Source organism: Sebastes umbrosus, chromosome 18 (assembly GCF_015220745.1).
Source record: "Sebastes umbrosus isolate fSebUmb1 chromosome 18, fSebUmb1.pri, whole genome shotgun sequence".
NCBI classification, from domain to species: Eukaryota; Metazoa; Chordata; class Actinopteri; order Perciformes; family Sebastidae; genus Sebastes; species Sebastes umbrosus.
In genome coordinates, this window is record NC_051286.1 from 20,021,762 (window position 1) to 20,037,856 (window position 16,095).

At 40.5% G+C, this 16,095-nt stretch overlaps 1 protein-coding gene across 2 annotated transcripts in view; it reads right to left on the reverse strand.

The window, feature by feature from the left end:
• The window catches only part of atad2b (ATPase family AAA domain containing 2B), a 92,969-nt gene that overhangs the window by 25,947 nt on the left and 50,927 nt on the right, over positions 1-16,095 (reverse strand). For both annotated transcript variants that reach the window (XM_037750802.1, XM_037750801.1), the window contains exons 25-26: positions 2,439-3,176; positions 958-1,088 (exon numbers count right to left, since the gene is read on the reverse strand). In XM_037750802.1, the coding sequence (XP_037606730.1) occupies positions 958-1,088; positions 2,439-3,176 (869 nt within the window). The remainder of the gene's footprint in view (positions 1-957; positions 1,089-2,438; positions 3,177-16,095) is intronic.

Consider the following 16,095-nt stretch of genomic DNA (forward strand, 5'->3'; position numbering starts at 1 on the left):
GGGAATTTATATAAAAAATTGCCATCTATCACACAGTCCTGTCACAAGATAAAGGGTTATATTGAATAAATAAATAATCAATAATGATTTTGTATTCAAATAAACTTGAAAAGATGTACCGATATGCACCACATTCCACTAAATCAATGCTAGGTAGTGACATTAGAAAGAGGGTTTAAAGGTAGGGTTGGTAGAGAAACATTTTTTGTTATATTAGTTGAAATTCTCATTACATCTCGACAGTAATCAATGAATCAAATGCTCTGACAAAAAAAGAAAAAAAATCTGATATCTGTTGCAGGAACTGTAATAAACCTACCTGTCATAGCTTGACAGCTATGAGTACTAACAATAGCCATGTTCGCCATTCACGTTCATCATATGTTTATAGTCATAATGATAATAGTGGGGGAGTGGCTTTGAGGGAAGGCCTGAAGCGACGGACTGTCAGTGTTGCCAATTTGACACATTTTTTTGCTAGATTAAGGGACTTTTGGAGCTAGTGCTGCTAGCAACTTTATTTGGGAAAAAAAGAGCCTTTAAAGCACCTCCACATTGAAATGCTGCTTTTCTAGTATATTATTTTTTATAGATGACCTTTTTATAACTTTGCGGGCACACTGTACAAATTGGATACTTAATTATTGTCCTAGTAAGAAAAGCACAGATGTTACAAATAAAATGAATTATGGCTCCATTCTATTCAAGTGTCCCAGTAAGCCATGAAAGTGAAAATGAACCAGCATGCACAATACCAGGACCCTGACACTGAAGCAGCCACATAAAAATCAGCCTTCAGTAACTTTTTTATCTACACCTGTACTTTCTTTAATTTCCGTACTGTATTGAAAACATGCTGAACCATGACCCCAAAACCACTGCAGCCTTCAGACAGAGAATTGCATGTGCCGATACACCAATAATGGGCAAAATAAGGGTTTTATTAGGAATATTTACCAAAAGTCGCTGGTGGTCAACCACTACGGGAGGATGGGGAGGGACTGGTTGTGGCTCTTCCTCTCTCTTTTCAGCAGATCCCTTCAGCTGCTCTGACGGGCTCATCTTGCATGTCTTGGCTATGGAACCGCCTATGAAAAGACAAATGGATTATTGATGGAAGCAGGGTTAACAATGAGGGTTATAAAGAATTAATACGGTGTGGTAGCAATCAAAAACAACCTACAATGAATGGGTGATCTAAGTTTGAGACCTCTGAATAGCACAAACTGGATTTCAAAGGAAATGAATTCCAACTGCCATGGCTACAAGATGAATGCAATACATGAAGAAAATCTATTCTAAGCTACTTGCCGCTACTGAGGGCACAATATTTCACATCTGGCCTCTTTCCTGTCCATTTATAACCGTGCTGAAGAAACGCTTTGATGGAAACAAAAGGCCTGGCTGAGCTTGTAATGAGAGTGGGGGCGGAGTAGCTGAGTTGTCTGTTGTTTGAGGAGCCACAGTTTTGTTTGTGTTCTGTTGGCTGATCGTGCCATCCTCTGATGGCTCCTCCATATTCTAGGAGCGCCATTACCTCAGTTTTCCAGCTGGCCTCGACTCGTCGCAATCCAAGCCACAGGCCCGGAATCAAACGCATAAACGCATTGGCTTATCTCTGACTGAAATACTAGACAACAATAGAAAGGGCATAATGGCTCATGGCTAAGGAAAAATTATATATGGCGAAGTCAGCCATCATTGTGAATATTTTACAGACAAAAAAATATATCAGGACACCTATCAGAAGGTGACAAGTTTCTACAAAGGTACATATGATTTCAAGCCCCTGGAGTTTCTCCATTAAAATATACTATCTGCTAAGCCAGGGGATAGCATTTTTATATTCTGTATGACATACGTTGCATTATTCATGTCTTCTCTCTATTCTACAAGCTAACCCGAGTGCAAATCAGAGGAGCTGGTTGATGATCAAAAAAGTAATTTATCGTCGTAATTAAGTGGTGGGCAAAGCACTGACTGGATGTGTGAAAATTAACAGATTTTGTTAACTTGCTTAATTGCAAATCTACTGTGAAGATCATCTGATTAGCAAGTAAAATGAACAGACCAAAACAAGTATCTGAGAACTTGTACTTTTCTCTTCTCACTTAACTCCCTTCAGACGCAGTTCAAAACTCAGAGGATCAACTTTTATAAAAAAAAAATAAATCCTAGCTGATTAATAGCTTGTCCAAATATTTGCAAATGTGACAGATGGGCTCTGAAATTTCACCAGTGACCCAAAACCCACTAACAGCCAAACATTACTTGAAATACAGCACGCATCCAGCACCAAGCAAAGTAGGTTAAAATGTTTTGTACTCTATATTTGCATTTTGAAGGAATGCTAAAGGCATTAAAACATACAAACACATACTTGAGATGGAGGGAAAAAGCTCTATGGATCACAGTAAACTCTAGGTCTAGCTGTATACCTTCTGTATCTTGATCTTCCTCAACGTTTTCCGTTACTGCACTCCCATCCCGGTGAGGGTGCTCCTGAGTTGGATGGCTCTCATTTTTGTCTTTGTGCTCTTCCTGTTCTGGTTCGTTAGAGCCCTCCGCCGTGCTCTGAGGAGTCCTTTTCTCAGCCTCACTGCTCCTCTTGAGGCTCTGCGAGTCAAGGCTGTCCATTGACTCGTTCCCATTCACACAGTCCGCTTGTGAAACCAGGAGACCCTCTGTGTGCTTAGGCTGGACCTCAGCATTTGAAGACTCTGACAATTTAATCAAAGGCTGGAAGTCAGCCTGCTTGGCCTGGCTATCCCTGTGTGCCTTGGGCTGAGAACTGCCACCAAGGCAATGCAGCTCAGTGTGTTTCTCTGTGTTCTCAGGATCTGCCTCTTTGGCTGTGGGCTCTTCTTCCTTAGGTGTTGGCTCTCCTTGGGCTTCACTGGCATCCGGAGGTTCAGCAGGAGCTGCGACAGGGGGCTCGTTGGAGCTCTCCTCTTCTGTGGAGGGGAGATGGGCATGGTGGCCGTTGGGCTGGGGACCCATGGTATCACACGACGATTCCTCATCCTGCGTCAGACACGAGTCACTGGGCCCGGCGACTTCCGCCTCTGCCTCGGGCTCCCCCTCCTCCTCTTCTGTTTCCTTCCTGTAGATCCTCTTCTTACGGATGATGCCCCGCCCCCAAGAAGGCCGCCGGCGAATCTTCCGCTTTACATGATCTATGATGGAGAGAGGACAGAGGGAGAGAAATGAGGAAGAGCACCTCAATTCAAACAAGAACTAACACATTCACAAAGTTTCAGAGTAACTAAGAGAAACTACAAAAATGATTGTTAAGGGCAGGTGTTTGCTATTAACCACATTCAAATCATTCTTAACCTTAAAAAGTCAATACACAGCCATCAACCACACCTACCACACCACCACTGCAATTACCACCCTCTTAACAGGGGATAAAAAGTAGATCCACATCATGGCAAATGGCCAGTAACACTCTTTTAAGTACATGATTGGACATATCAGTCAAAACATTTCTCCTGGGGCAAGAGGCTGTTAGGTTCTAGGTCTCAGAGGATAAGAGACAAAGGATAAAAGAGGATGAGACAATGAGACATGGCTGCCATGCAAGGTGTCAAATTGCCCATCAGGATCTAATCTAAATACTCATTCACACGCTGATGGCACAGACTTCGGGAGAAATTTTAGGTCCAGCCCAAGGACACTCCAACATGTGGACTGGAGGAGCCGGAGATCAAACCGCCAATATTCCTGTGCTTCCTGGACAACCTACTCTACTTCCTGAGCCACAGCAACCCCAATGGTGTAATGTACAAATGGTGTAACTTCATCAGTCACTTAGTGACAGACTTTCGCGTTTATAGGGCTGGCCCCCACTTTGCTGCGGTCCAGCAAAAAAAACACACACAACTTTCTAATGTTAAACGCTGTAGATTAGGAAAAAAAATCTATTTCCACACATAGTATCATAGCGTAACCTTTCTGGACATTTGGCCTTCAACAAAGAGTATCAGGCAGTGGGTGACAAAGATTGCCAGAGAGAGGAAGGCAGAGACAGCAGCCCTGCTACATCATGGATGTTGGACACTAATGACAACAGATGGTGCTTGGGGTTTTAAGAGGAAGGGGATAACAGAAGCCTGCTCTCTCAGAGTGCAGTAAAAATGTCACAGCAAGCAAGCAAGGATGCTAAATGCAGTGGAACTTCAAGGCATTTGCCTTCATTTACTGCTTTTCCCAAGCAGACACAGAGATACAGATACCGTGGCATCAAAGTCAGAGAGAAGAGCAGACATAGAAAAAGAGTATGAGAGAGCAAACACATAGGGACCACCACAAGACAGTTTCCTAGAGACACAAGCGTTTGAACCTGACAATGAGTGGCGTTACAATGACTTGCCAGTGAGCACACCCTAAGCCCAAAGAAACCCTTTGGGTTACTGACACCAAAAGGCCTTTACAGTTTAAAATCATCTGTTGAGTCACATCACACAGCATAATTCAGAGCACCGGCAGGATAAAAACAGTAATCCCTTCATAAAACAATGATCTCAAAAAGGGAAGAAAGGGATGACTTAAAAGGGTCCCACATGTGTGTGCGTGTATGAGCTCCGATGTGAATATGGATGGACACTAGATCACAATGGACTCATTAAAATCCATAAAGTCCTAGCCATTATAATTCTGTCGAGGGCCACTGGAATGAGCCAAATCTGCAAAAGCGGAATCTTATGCAGAATCAATAATGTGTCAGCCTGGTTCTCAAAGAGCTAATTGGACAGGACTGCATTATGTTATTCAATAGAAATCATATGGTACAGTATACATATACTCCTTATATAATGCTTTGAGGAAAGTGTTTGCCTTAATATTGGAGAAGGTCTCCATTGTATAATCTGCAATACATTCCCCCCACAAAGATATGAATAGGCAATCTCTGACAAGATATCATGATGTGGCTGCTTGTTGTCTGTCAAATCTCCTCTCCACCCCCAGTGCTTTTAACCAGGGCTTATCTTTCCACTCTAAAGATGTGATTATGCACACTGTGCATACATCAGAGGGAGGTAGAAAAATGAAACATTATGTGTTCACAATAGAAATGGAACAGCGAGGGAAACAGTCACACCAACTGAAAGTTATATTTCGTCTCCTACAAAAACACAACAAAAAAAATGGGATAATTTGTCGACCAGTACTTGCTGATGGACCCTCCTTTTTAGTAACTGTGCTCTCTGGTGACCCTCTTAATGACCAGCCACGCATTTCCTGTCAGCTGTAACCAGCTCACCAGACAACCCAGAGGGGAAAAGGAGTACACTTGGTGCCAACTAATGCTGAACAATTATTGTAACAAACAGCAATTTGCATGTGTTTATGAAGTGGCTACGTTTGGGTACTATATCTTATCACGCGCACTTTCAAGGACAATTTAAAAGAGTACTTACTGAATGTGCTGAAGTGCTGCATAGAATATTTCACTGCACTCTCATTTTTATAATACACAGAGTGTTCAAGCGTTGCTCGGGCTACATACGTTATCACGCTATGGGACTAATGGAGACCTTTCAAAAACAGTGCTACGAGCATTCTGCACGCACAAGACAATAACCGCGAATCACAGAAGAGGACAACCACAAATATTTCAAAAATATCTACACAGACTGGTATTTAGGACAGCGATCGGCGGCCTGTCCACTGGCCATCGTGCCCAGTTTGTCATAGAGGCTCTCTCAAGTGGTTGCAAGGGCTGCTGGCAGAGTGAATTTTAAGGTGGGATGCCGCTTTATTTTTTGGTTCCTTATGATTTGATCTGGAAGGAGGAGACAGCCGTGGGGTAAGCTATAAGTGCACAGAGAGCGCCATTCTTCTTCAGGCGTGACTGGCACATGGGATAGTTGCTCTGCTGTAACTGGGGGACCCGAGATGGGGAGAGAGAGCAAGAACAAAGACGAAGAAAAACCTGCCAGGCGTCTTGGATATTTCTGAATGCTGGCACGCCATCAATAATGCATCTTAGTGAGTGTGAACATGTCTTTTTCTCATCTAGTCAGAATTTTTTATTCAACCTTCAGAATTTATATTCAATTCAGAACGGTCACTTTGCAGTGTCATTGCTTGGGTCTTTTCAATTTCAGTAGAGAAAATATTGCTTTTCTGCTCCAACTTTTACATTTATATTATGTCTTTTATCAAACTCAGACAAGTAAAGGCAAGCTTCCAACATGGTTATCCTGAAAAGAACATCATAAAAAAGGAGCATAGAGGTAGGGCTGGGCAATATATCAATATTATATCGATATTGTGAAATGAGACTAGATGACGTCTTAGATTTTGGATATGGATATGTAATTTTCTGAACTTACCAGACTGTTCTAGTTGTACTATTATTTGCCTTTACCCACTTTACATTATAGCAACATTACTGATGATTATTTATCAAAAATCTCATTGTCTAAATAGAGTGCTAGAGGAATGAGTCCTAAAACCAGATATGAGTTAGCATTTTTGCACTTCCGGTTCCCTTGTCTGGAAGTCAATGTGTTGAAATCAGGTCGGTTAACACAAACTTAAGAGATCTTAATGTTTTGTTCTACAACATAAGATACATCAATAAATACCCCACACATGAATTTTGAAGCCTTTATGTGTCTTAAAAAAAGGCAGTTGCTTACAAGTTGCTAAATGAAACTACTAAACGTCACCACGCTGACTCGTTCGCCATTACAGCCTTGATGTTTATACTCGCGCTCATGCGACCATGGTGTAGTTCGTTTATAGCCGAACGTTAGCTTTTTACATCTGCCGATTGCATTCACACTTCAAAAATCTTAAAAGTGGTGTTCATTTGTGAAGATTATCTTGCTGAACAATGTTTGCCACAGAGCTTATTTTCTGCAATTATCCAAAACCCAATATAAAAATCCCATTGGCTTTTTGTCGAGGAGACCCAGGGCAATGCTAACTTCCTGGTTGGCCTACGAAAATACGTCATCCCTTGAGCACTCGCTGGTCAATCCTACAATTTCGTCGCAATACCAATAGAGGTACTTGCTCAAAAATATTGTGACATTTGATTTTCTCCATTCCGCCCAGCCTTACATAGTGGCTAATTTTCTGCTGACTCCTCATTTCCCTTTTAACCCTCTCTGTATCCACACTTTCCAGTCTGTTCTTACACATACAAAAACCAAAACAAACAATGCACAACCCAGTGAAAGAGGTCTAGATGGGGTCAGCTATCACCATCGGAGCTATGAAGCGTGCTCCTAAGGGGAGAAAAGGTGAGACAGAATGGCAGCAAATGACGCGTCATAGTCAGCTCTTAAATAATGCATGAAACAGCATGAACAGTCAACCACAGACGGGAGATATGCTGATGGGGGAGAGACGGAGGAAGGGAAAAGAGGACCAGAGCACTTTGTAATAATTAAAAGTGCCAAGCAAGATTGCCATGCAAGATTCAAGAAGTGGTAGAAGCATTTAAAGCTGACATCACACATGCTTTCAGAAAAGTGTGTGTGTGTTCGGTGTGTACGCACATGTATGCACACACTGACAAATACAGCTTTTGAGAGCAAAAAGCCCCAGGGGATGAGTACCCAAACTGCCGTACCAGCAAGTATTAAATAAATAAATCAGTCCAGTGACACTGATGGACAATTCAGCGGCATATTCTGCCAATGCCTTTGGGTGGAATTGTGAATCAGTGCCTCTGGTTCACTGATTTCTTTGTTTAATAATAAATTCCTAGTATTCCTAATAGTAAGAAAGTCACACGCAGTGTTGAAGAGAGGACAAAGGAGGGTAATGTCGTGTAGAATCTGTAGAGTAAAGCTATAATCCAAAACAGATTTTATATGACTTTTATACCGTGTTAAATGTTAGACCTTTTCCCTTCCACAGGTATACACAGCCAGACAGATCCACTGTCTCTAAGGCACAGTCGAGCCAGTAAGCCCCAGAGCCTTGTCAGTATAATCCAGATACATATCTATGTGCAGTTTATAGCAGGGCCATTCAAGGAAACTTTGAAGCACCCAATGCCCATAACATTATGGTGTAGGCTATTTATTACTTTAATATGCTCCCAAGAAGACACACAAGCCCATAAAGGCAAGTGTATCCATCTCAGATAGATTGGTATGATGGGTCTGTGGGCTCAATGCCACACTATCATCAGTGCTAACTCACACTTACTGTGCACACCAAAGCTAGTTAAACACATGTAGGCAATCACTCCAATCTGCTACTGTTTAAATTCTTAATCTTGTCTACATTACGTAAAAACACATTGGACTGAGAGTTAGATGAGAAGATCGATACCACTCTCTTGACTGTACGGTAAATAAGAAGCTACAGCCAGCTGCTGGTTAGTTTAGCTTAGCACAAAGACTGAAAGCAGGGGGAAACAGCTAGTTTGGTAACAAAATCCACACCATGAGCACCTCTAAAGATAACTAATTAAGCATCCCATTTGTTTAATCCGTAGTGTGAATACAACAAATCGCCCTTTTATGGGGGGGTATCTGCAGCAAAGAGACGAAATGCCGGTGGATTTCTTTTTGACAACAGCTGCTGCAGCCAATTTGGACTGAAAACGCTTATTACATTTATGATATTTTATTGTTCAACACAGGCTATTATAGTAGAATATGATAATAGAATAGTAATGATTTTAGTTGTACTTTTGTACGGCACTTTTATGCGGACGTTTTACTAGCGTCCGGTAGTCACCTTCAGTCCAAAATGGCAAAAGCGTATCTTTGCTGCTGGGCGCTGATGTTGCAATGGAACGAACAATTGACTTTCACTTCTTGGCAATATATGTTATTTGTCTGCAAGACTATTTCTTGGTCGGGACCAGTAACTTCCTGGAGTCTCCGCTGGTTGCCAGGCAACTGGTCCTAAACGTTTTTTCCCAAAATGTAGAACAGGCCGAGAGCGTACAGTAAGAATATAATCTAAAAGGAAGGCATCAAACTTCCCCATATCCCCATGCAGACGCACTGTACACTTAACTGAAATGTAATCATCTCATTGTGACCCGCTCCCATATCTATTGGCAAACACGCTGTCCATTTACAAATTGTAAATCTGATCTCAGTCCAGACTCCATTTCCTCAGTGGCGGCCCACATTTTAAAATGGGCATTTGGCTGAGGCGGCAATGCTGCAGTTGTGTACTGTGGGCCTAAACATAAAAACACATTGTAAAAAAAGAATTAATAAAGCCTTTAAATTTGCTGCAAAGCTAGAGTTGTATTTCTAAAATGATGATCCTAATAAATGTTCCAGATATGGATTATCACTTTCAATGATGGGAGGAACAATTAATGCCACTGCTACAATAACTAGAGTGTGAAAGCTAAAATCATGACACAGTTATTAGGTGCCATCAAAATGGTGAGCACTTCTCAAGTTCAAAATGTAACTGCAGATCATACCCATCTGACTGAATGCCTCATTGATATTCAAGATTGAAACATCAACCTTAGCAGTCTAGGCCATGTTATTAGGTCATTAGCTTTAAACAGACCACTGCTGGAGCACCTTGGTGGCCATATGGTTACAACGCATGCCACATTACCGCAATGTCGCTACATTCCCTGTCAATTATACCTAACTAACTAACTGCATTGTAAAGGACAGAGGATGTCATATCCTGTACAGAATTTAAAGCCAAATTTGTCATATTATTAAATTTAAGAGATATTTGGAGTCTAACCACCAATAATTATTTTGCTAGTGAGTGTCACAAACTATACCGTGATACTTTTTTCCTCACATTTCACAAATAAATCTGAGGTCCGGTCTAAACTACGAGTATTTCATGGACATGTATCATCATTTTTCAGTGCTGGTCTGAAGAGTCAGCTAGTCAGCCCAAATCAGTCCAAATTCACACAGACACAGCCCTCTCCTAACCTGGATAGATGCTCTGTTGTTTACTAACCTACTTACCTCCTAAGTGTGTTTCCATGGCAATGAACAACATTTTATTTGCCTCCAGAAAACGCTGGCTCTCCAATTCTCCTCTTTGAATTCACATTTAAAACACTGGGCCAACACTAGGGGTACACTCATGCTAGGAAATATATTACAACAAGTGCCAGAGAAAATATGTGAATATACAAATGGGCATTTTTTGTGTGTGTACACGTGTGTTATAACCATATGGGCTTTGTGTGCGTATTCGTAGTAGCAGAGTCCAATTGATTTGAGATTCCCATCAGTCACAGGATGTGGGCTACACATCTCAGCTTAGACTCAAAGTGAAGGAAGACTTACAACACGACTCCAAATTGAAAAATATTAGACTTTCAAATTGGAGCGAGAAAAAAATGGGACAAGGGGCAGCATGTGAGATATGAGAGTTATTCTGGCAATATATGAATGCAAAGGGATTCAAGTTTAAAGTTGGTTGGAGGGTAAAGGTGGATTACAACTATAATTGACACTAATTTTAAATATAGGATTGTATCATAGCTGTTTAGCAGTTCAATTAATTACATGCAATTGTATGTGTTAAAATATTGTTGTTAAAGGAAAAAAATCAATGAACACCATGCTGCAAAGCATGGTAATAATTTAATGATTCTTAATAATCATTAAATTACTAAGAAATGGTTCTGTAAAGCAAGTCATTTCCAAAGATTTTATTAGGGTCGGCAAATTAATTGGCACAATTTCTTCCATAGTCTTTTAAGATTTATATCTGCAGTATACCTTTGACCCACATGAAAGAGCCTGAATGTTCATCTTGTTCTAATAAATGTAGCCTACTTATAACATTGAATCTAATATGAAGGGCTGGCGGACATTTTACTGATGAGAGGAAAAAAAACGAGAGCCTGTTAACTCAGCCTATACGAATATTGTTAAACTGATGAGGAATAAAACGAGACTTGGTAACTCGGCCTATACGTATATTGTTAAACTGATGAGAGGAAATGAAAATAATGAAGTAGCCTGTTAACGCCTAAATGCATTTATTTGGTCTTATTTAAGTATTTAACATGCTTTTATGTTTTCAATAACATGCATAAAACAAAGTTGTGATTTATCAAACATGTATCTCTTCAAAATAGCTGGTTTACATATTCATGATAATATAAGTTGACGTGGAAACGGCAGTAAAAAATATTCAGGAACGTTCATTAACGCACAAATTCGCTCTTCTCATGATTTTTAAAAAGTGGATCCCCAGAAAAAAAGATTGGGATACACAGCTGAAAAGAATGAATAGATTGTTGCAGTGCAACTTGAAAAATTAAAGTAATAACCTCAATAAATGACTGGAGAATCATAACATCCATGCAGGTGTACTGCATGCAACAAAGAAGCAATTACCGCCCCATCAAGCTCTGTGATGTACAGTAGATAAAATGCTGAGGAGGCCCTGGTCTCAAACTAATTAAACACTTATGGAATAATTGCTGATCTGCTACCCCCCCAAGCCTCTGCAACCGATAGGCTTTGTGTGCACTCATGCACACATTACAGTATATAAGAATAGCATGCATACTCAGTTACTCGCATACACTGTGTGCATGGTCCCAGGCGCAACCCGGCATCCAACTCCTTTTTTGCCGTCTTGGTTCATTGGAATCGACTGGAGTTGGGGCCTCAATCTTGTAACATTAATGAAGTATTGATCCGCCCTGCTCTCATCACCTGCGACTGATGGGGAGGAGCTTGGGGTTAGGAGTTGTGTCACAATCTTAAAACAAACAGACTCACTCGCCGCGTTATGATTTCACACAGACGGACCGGGAGGCTTTCTTTTCTAAACGTGTGCAGTAGTTTTAAAGACCTGAGATTCTTCTCATTCATCAAGTTAGAATAAGGAGGCTTTCACATCCTGGATCCAAGTACACTTGACCCCAATGTCCAGTTCGTTTGAGTAGTGTAGTGTAGTTCATGTGTACTTGGTGCGGTTCGCATCAGGTGTGAAAGCCAACTGTACGTGAAGTGGACTGCTATTTAACACAAGTAACGTTAGCAATCAGCAAGTAGTTTTGTAAGGGCAGGCCTCCGAAATCTGTATATGCGATGCATATAAAGATGCACTGATCTCAGCATGCACTGATCTCCTCCTCTGAACTGCATGGCCATGGGTGATAAAGCAGGAAGGCAGGCGAGAGGTTGCTTAAAATATAAACAATAGTAGGCATTGGGATTGGGCGATGTTTGTTGTTTTATTTAGCTAATTTAATGGCTTGCCTCCGAGGAACGTACAAGAGCCGATCAGCTGGCAGAGACAGAGAGTCAACAGCGGTAAAACAGTGTAGAGCCGGCATATTTTCACATTAAACTCAGTGAAATGAGGGTTTATTTAGACCAAACCAGAGTTGGTGATTGTTGGAAAGACTAACAACGACGGTCGTGGTTAGTTTATTTTTTGTTTCTGTCAAGTTGGAATGAAGTGTTTTACGGTGCACCACCACTAGAACAGCTGATCTCAACATAAACTATAACACATGGACGATGACGCAAGAGTACACGCGTACGGAACAACTTTACTAATGTGAAAACTGAGCGGCGGGGGGAATTGTACTCGGGTACGTACCCAATATGAAAAAGCCTTCTGTCTGCAGATTATATTGTTGAAGCAAAACTGTTTATTTCTTGGCAGACGTTCTATGAATTTATGCATACTGCGTATTTTTAGACATGTTCTAATAGTTTTCTGTCAGCAACTCTTTTCTAACTGAAGTATCATCAAAATTCACATGGGGTAAATTACTATTATCCCTCTCACTATGATAAATGTATAATTAATAGCATGCTGTATCAGTATAGGAAGGTCTCTTGCTTGTTTATTATGCTAATAACAGTAAATAAAAAGCTATTCAAGTCAAGACAGTTTTATACAGTTATTATCAGTTATTGTCTCATGTCCATACCAGGCAGACTAATGGCACTGACAAAAGAGGAACAGCCGTCATAACTAATCTGTTGATAAGCAACAGGCAGGTGACGTGCATTTTTTGAGGACATCAGAGCTTTGCTATGAGAATGTCATCACTATCTGAGAGTCTGCCTATGCTTATTAGGCGTCATCAGATACACACATCCAACAAATGTCATTTATCATTAAATCAAATTAAAGCATCTGCTCCACATATTTCTCTTTTAGTGGGCATGTTTTAATACAAACAAAAAAAGGAGAAGAAATTGAGGTTTGTGAACAACAAGGCACAATGCAACTGTATTCATGGTAACAGAATCTAAATTCTGACACTGCGTTGGTTTTGCTGCTCTAAGCATAAGCAATAAGAGCTTATTCTTGAAAACTATATTTTTTCCAACTCCATCCTTCCCTCCCTGGGGATTTCAGCCATTTTTTTCTTTTATCTGAATCATTCCACTGAGCTGTAATTAACACAGCACAAAAGCTGTATATCCCCTGCCGTGACTGCTGAACAAATTCCAATTCAATGGTTCCTAATCACTTAAACTAAATGAATAATTTAAATTTTGTCTTTAGAAATATGCATATCTAAAAAAAAAAATAAAAACAGAATAACCACTCAGGGACATGTTAAAATACAGGTCAAGAGAAGTCCCCCTTTAAATGTTAATGTAACGTAAATGATGAGCACGTATAAATAATGATTTTTTTTTATACGATGCCTTTGCTCCGTTGAGATATTCTACATATAAAATTCTGAGCATAGGTGAAGGTAAAATGAAGCCTATTTATCAGTCTGGCATCAAGCCCAGCTGAATTTCAAATGACTTCTATTCAGCTAACGGGTAAAAGTCAGTTTATCTTAAGTAAGCATCGACTCAGCTTTAACTGCAATAGTAGATTCAGATCTGCGTCTGCTCCTTTCCATTTGCATTTTCCCATTCATATGTCATGCCCTCATTCCATTTCGAAATATCACTCTACATTGAAAAATGCAACTGAACAGAAGCATGTACCACATTTGCTTTGGGGGTTTTAATTATGGAAGTAAGAAAGTATGTTAAAGAATGGTTGAAAAGAAAACAGGAAAAGAACATGGGAAACACTGTAGGAGACAAAGAGGCTGAAGGGCTGTCATGGTGACACAGGGCCTCAGGGTCTCTAGGTCATGAAAGGAAGACAGCCGTTTGTCACCTGGTGTGACACTTCACGCTGACACTTAATGAAATGTCCAGATCAATAAATGATCCCATCCTTGCTTCTTGAAATGAAAGAGATCCGTCACTTCCCTCAATTGCTGTTTTGCGCCCTTCCTATTTCCCTCCTTCATACCGCCCTCCCTCTCACATAAAGGCCCAGACAGCCACACAACCCTGCTGGTTTAGAGGAATAGTTCGACATTTTGGGGAACACACTTATTTGCTTTCTTGTGTCAGACGAGAAGATCAATACCACTCTCACATCTGTACGCTAAATATGAAGCTTAAGGCAAAAAACGGTTAGTTTAGCTTAGTAAAAAGAAGCAGGGGGAAACAGCTAGCCTGGCTCTGTCCAAAGGGAACAAAAATCCTTCTACCAGGGAGCAAATATAACTTTTAGAGATGCCCGATCAACCTTTTTTGCCACAGATACAGATTGCAGATCGCCAATGAGCCATATCGGCCGACACAGATAGTTTTTGTTGTTGTTTTTAAATATAAATGGTATTCTTTTTACTTTGTTTTAGTCATCTATAGTGGTTATTTGCGTAAAACACACGATTTATATGATTAGGAAAAATAAAAGATTTTATTTTTATTGATAAAAACGTCTTGGCATTAGTAGTTCTAATGATGCATCATCAGCTAGTGTTAAAGTTAAACAGGTCATAACTCCCTCTCTATTATCTATTTCATATTCCTGGGAAAACATCTCCTTCTAACAACTGGATTTATCCATGTTTCTCAACAAAAACTACATTTTAGAGATTACATTTGAACACATAATGATAACGTTAGAACTCAACTACGCCCAATACTCATTTTTACTGAATAGAGCCCGAACACACCATAATGTAAATTAAGTGAACTAGCGCTCCTCCTGCCGACTTCAACACAGATTTTTTTGTTCACAACGTAGCATTATCAGGGATCGGCGACTAGAAAGCATCAACGCCAATCTCCCGATCGCATATTTTTACTGAATATCGTCAGATAACGATCGGCAGTAAAACTTTATTTCACACTATGATGGTTAAACTGTAATTAATCTGCGGTTCACATGCATGCTGAACCGTGGGAAGGGGGAACCATGCAGATCAACTACAGTCCATTACACCACTAACACAATCCGTACATAAGCAGAAAAGTACGACAAAAAGTTTTAACTATACCGGAGTCTCCATTCGTTGCCTGGCAACCTCACGGTGACAACGAGACTTCATAGATGTAACACCAGGAGAAACTTTCCACTCAATCAAGACTGATTCCATTAAGCCATAATTGTACTTAATCTCTCTGTTCACACATGTACCGCAACTCTATCTGCAATTCGTGTCATGTACGACCAAAGTCAGCATTAACATTTCATAATGGAGACCCAAGATAAAAGCCTAAACAAAAACCCATTAGCTTTAATGGATAGATGAACCCAGCAATTAACACATTCCATATCTGCCACCTTGGTTTACAAAATGCCAACAAATCAAATTACATCAAACCAGATACATTGTTCCATACAAATAGGTAAACAAATGTAGCTTTTAACTCATAATATGGAATATTTTCCCCTACAGCCATTTCACAGAGCTCTATGAGTCGGTCAGATTCGAAAGGTGGCTATGGGCTGACTGCATATCAATATTACTACAAAGTGGAAATACAGTCACAAGATGGAGGAATTGAAGACATAATTCAGTCAAAGCATGTATCTTTCTCTGTCCTTCTCCTCTCTCTGCTGCTCAGTAAATGGCCAGTGGGATGACAGTGCCTGTGGTGCCCTCTCCTCAGAAGACAGATATGCCCTAATGCACCAGCAGCTCCAAGTGCTGTTGAAGATGTCAGCCTACGCACACACGTACATACAAAGCAGGGTTTGAAAGCCTTCTGGGGGAAAGGTCTGTCGCCCACAGCAAAAAAAACATGCATGCAGACAAGCTGTAAGGCAGGAGTGATGAGGTAAAGAGATGTGCACTGGTTGGCTCATTTGACCGACGTTTGAGTCATC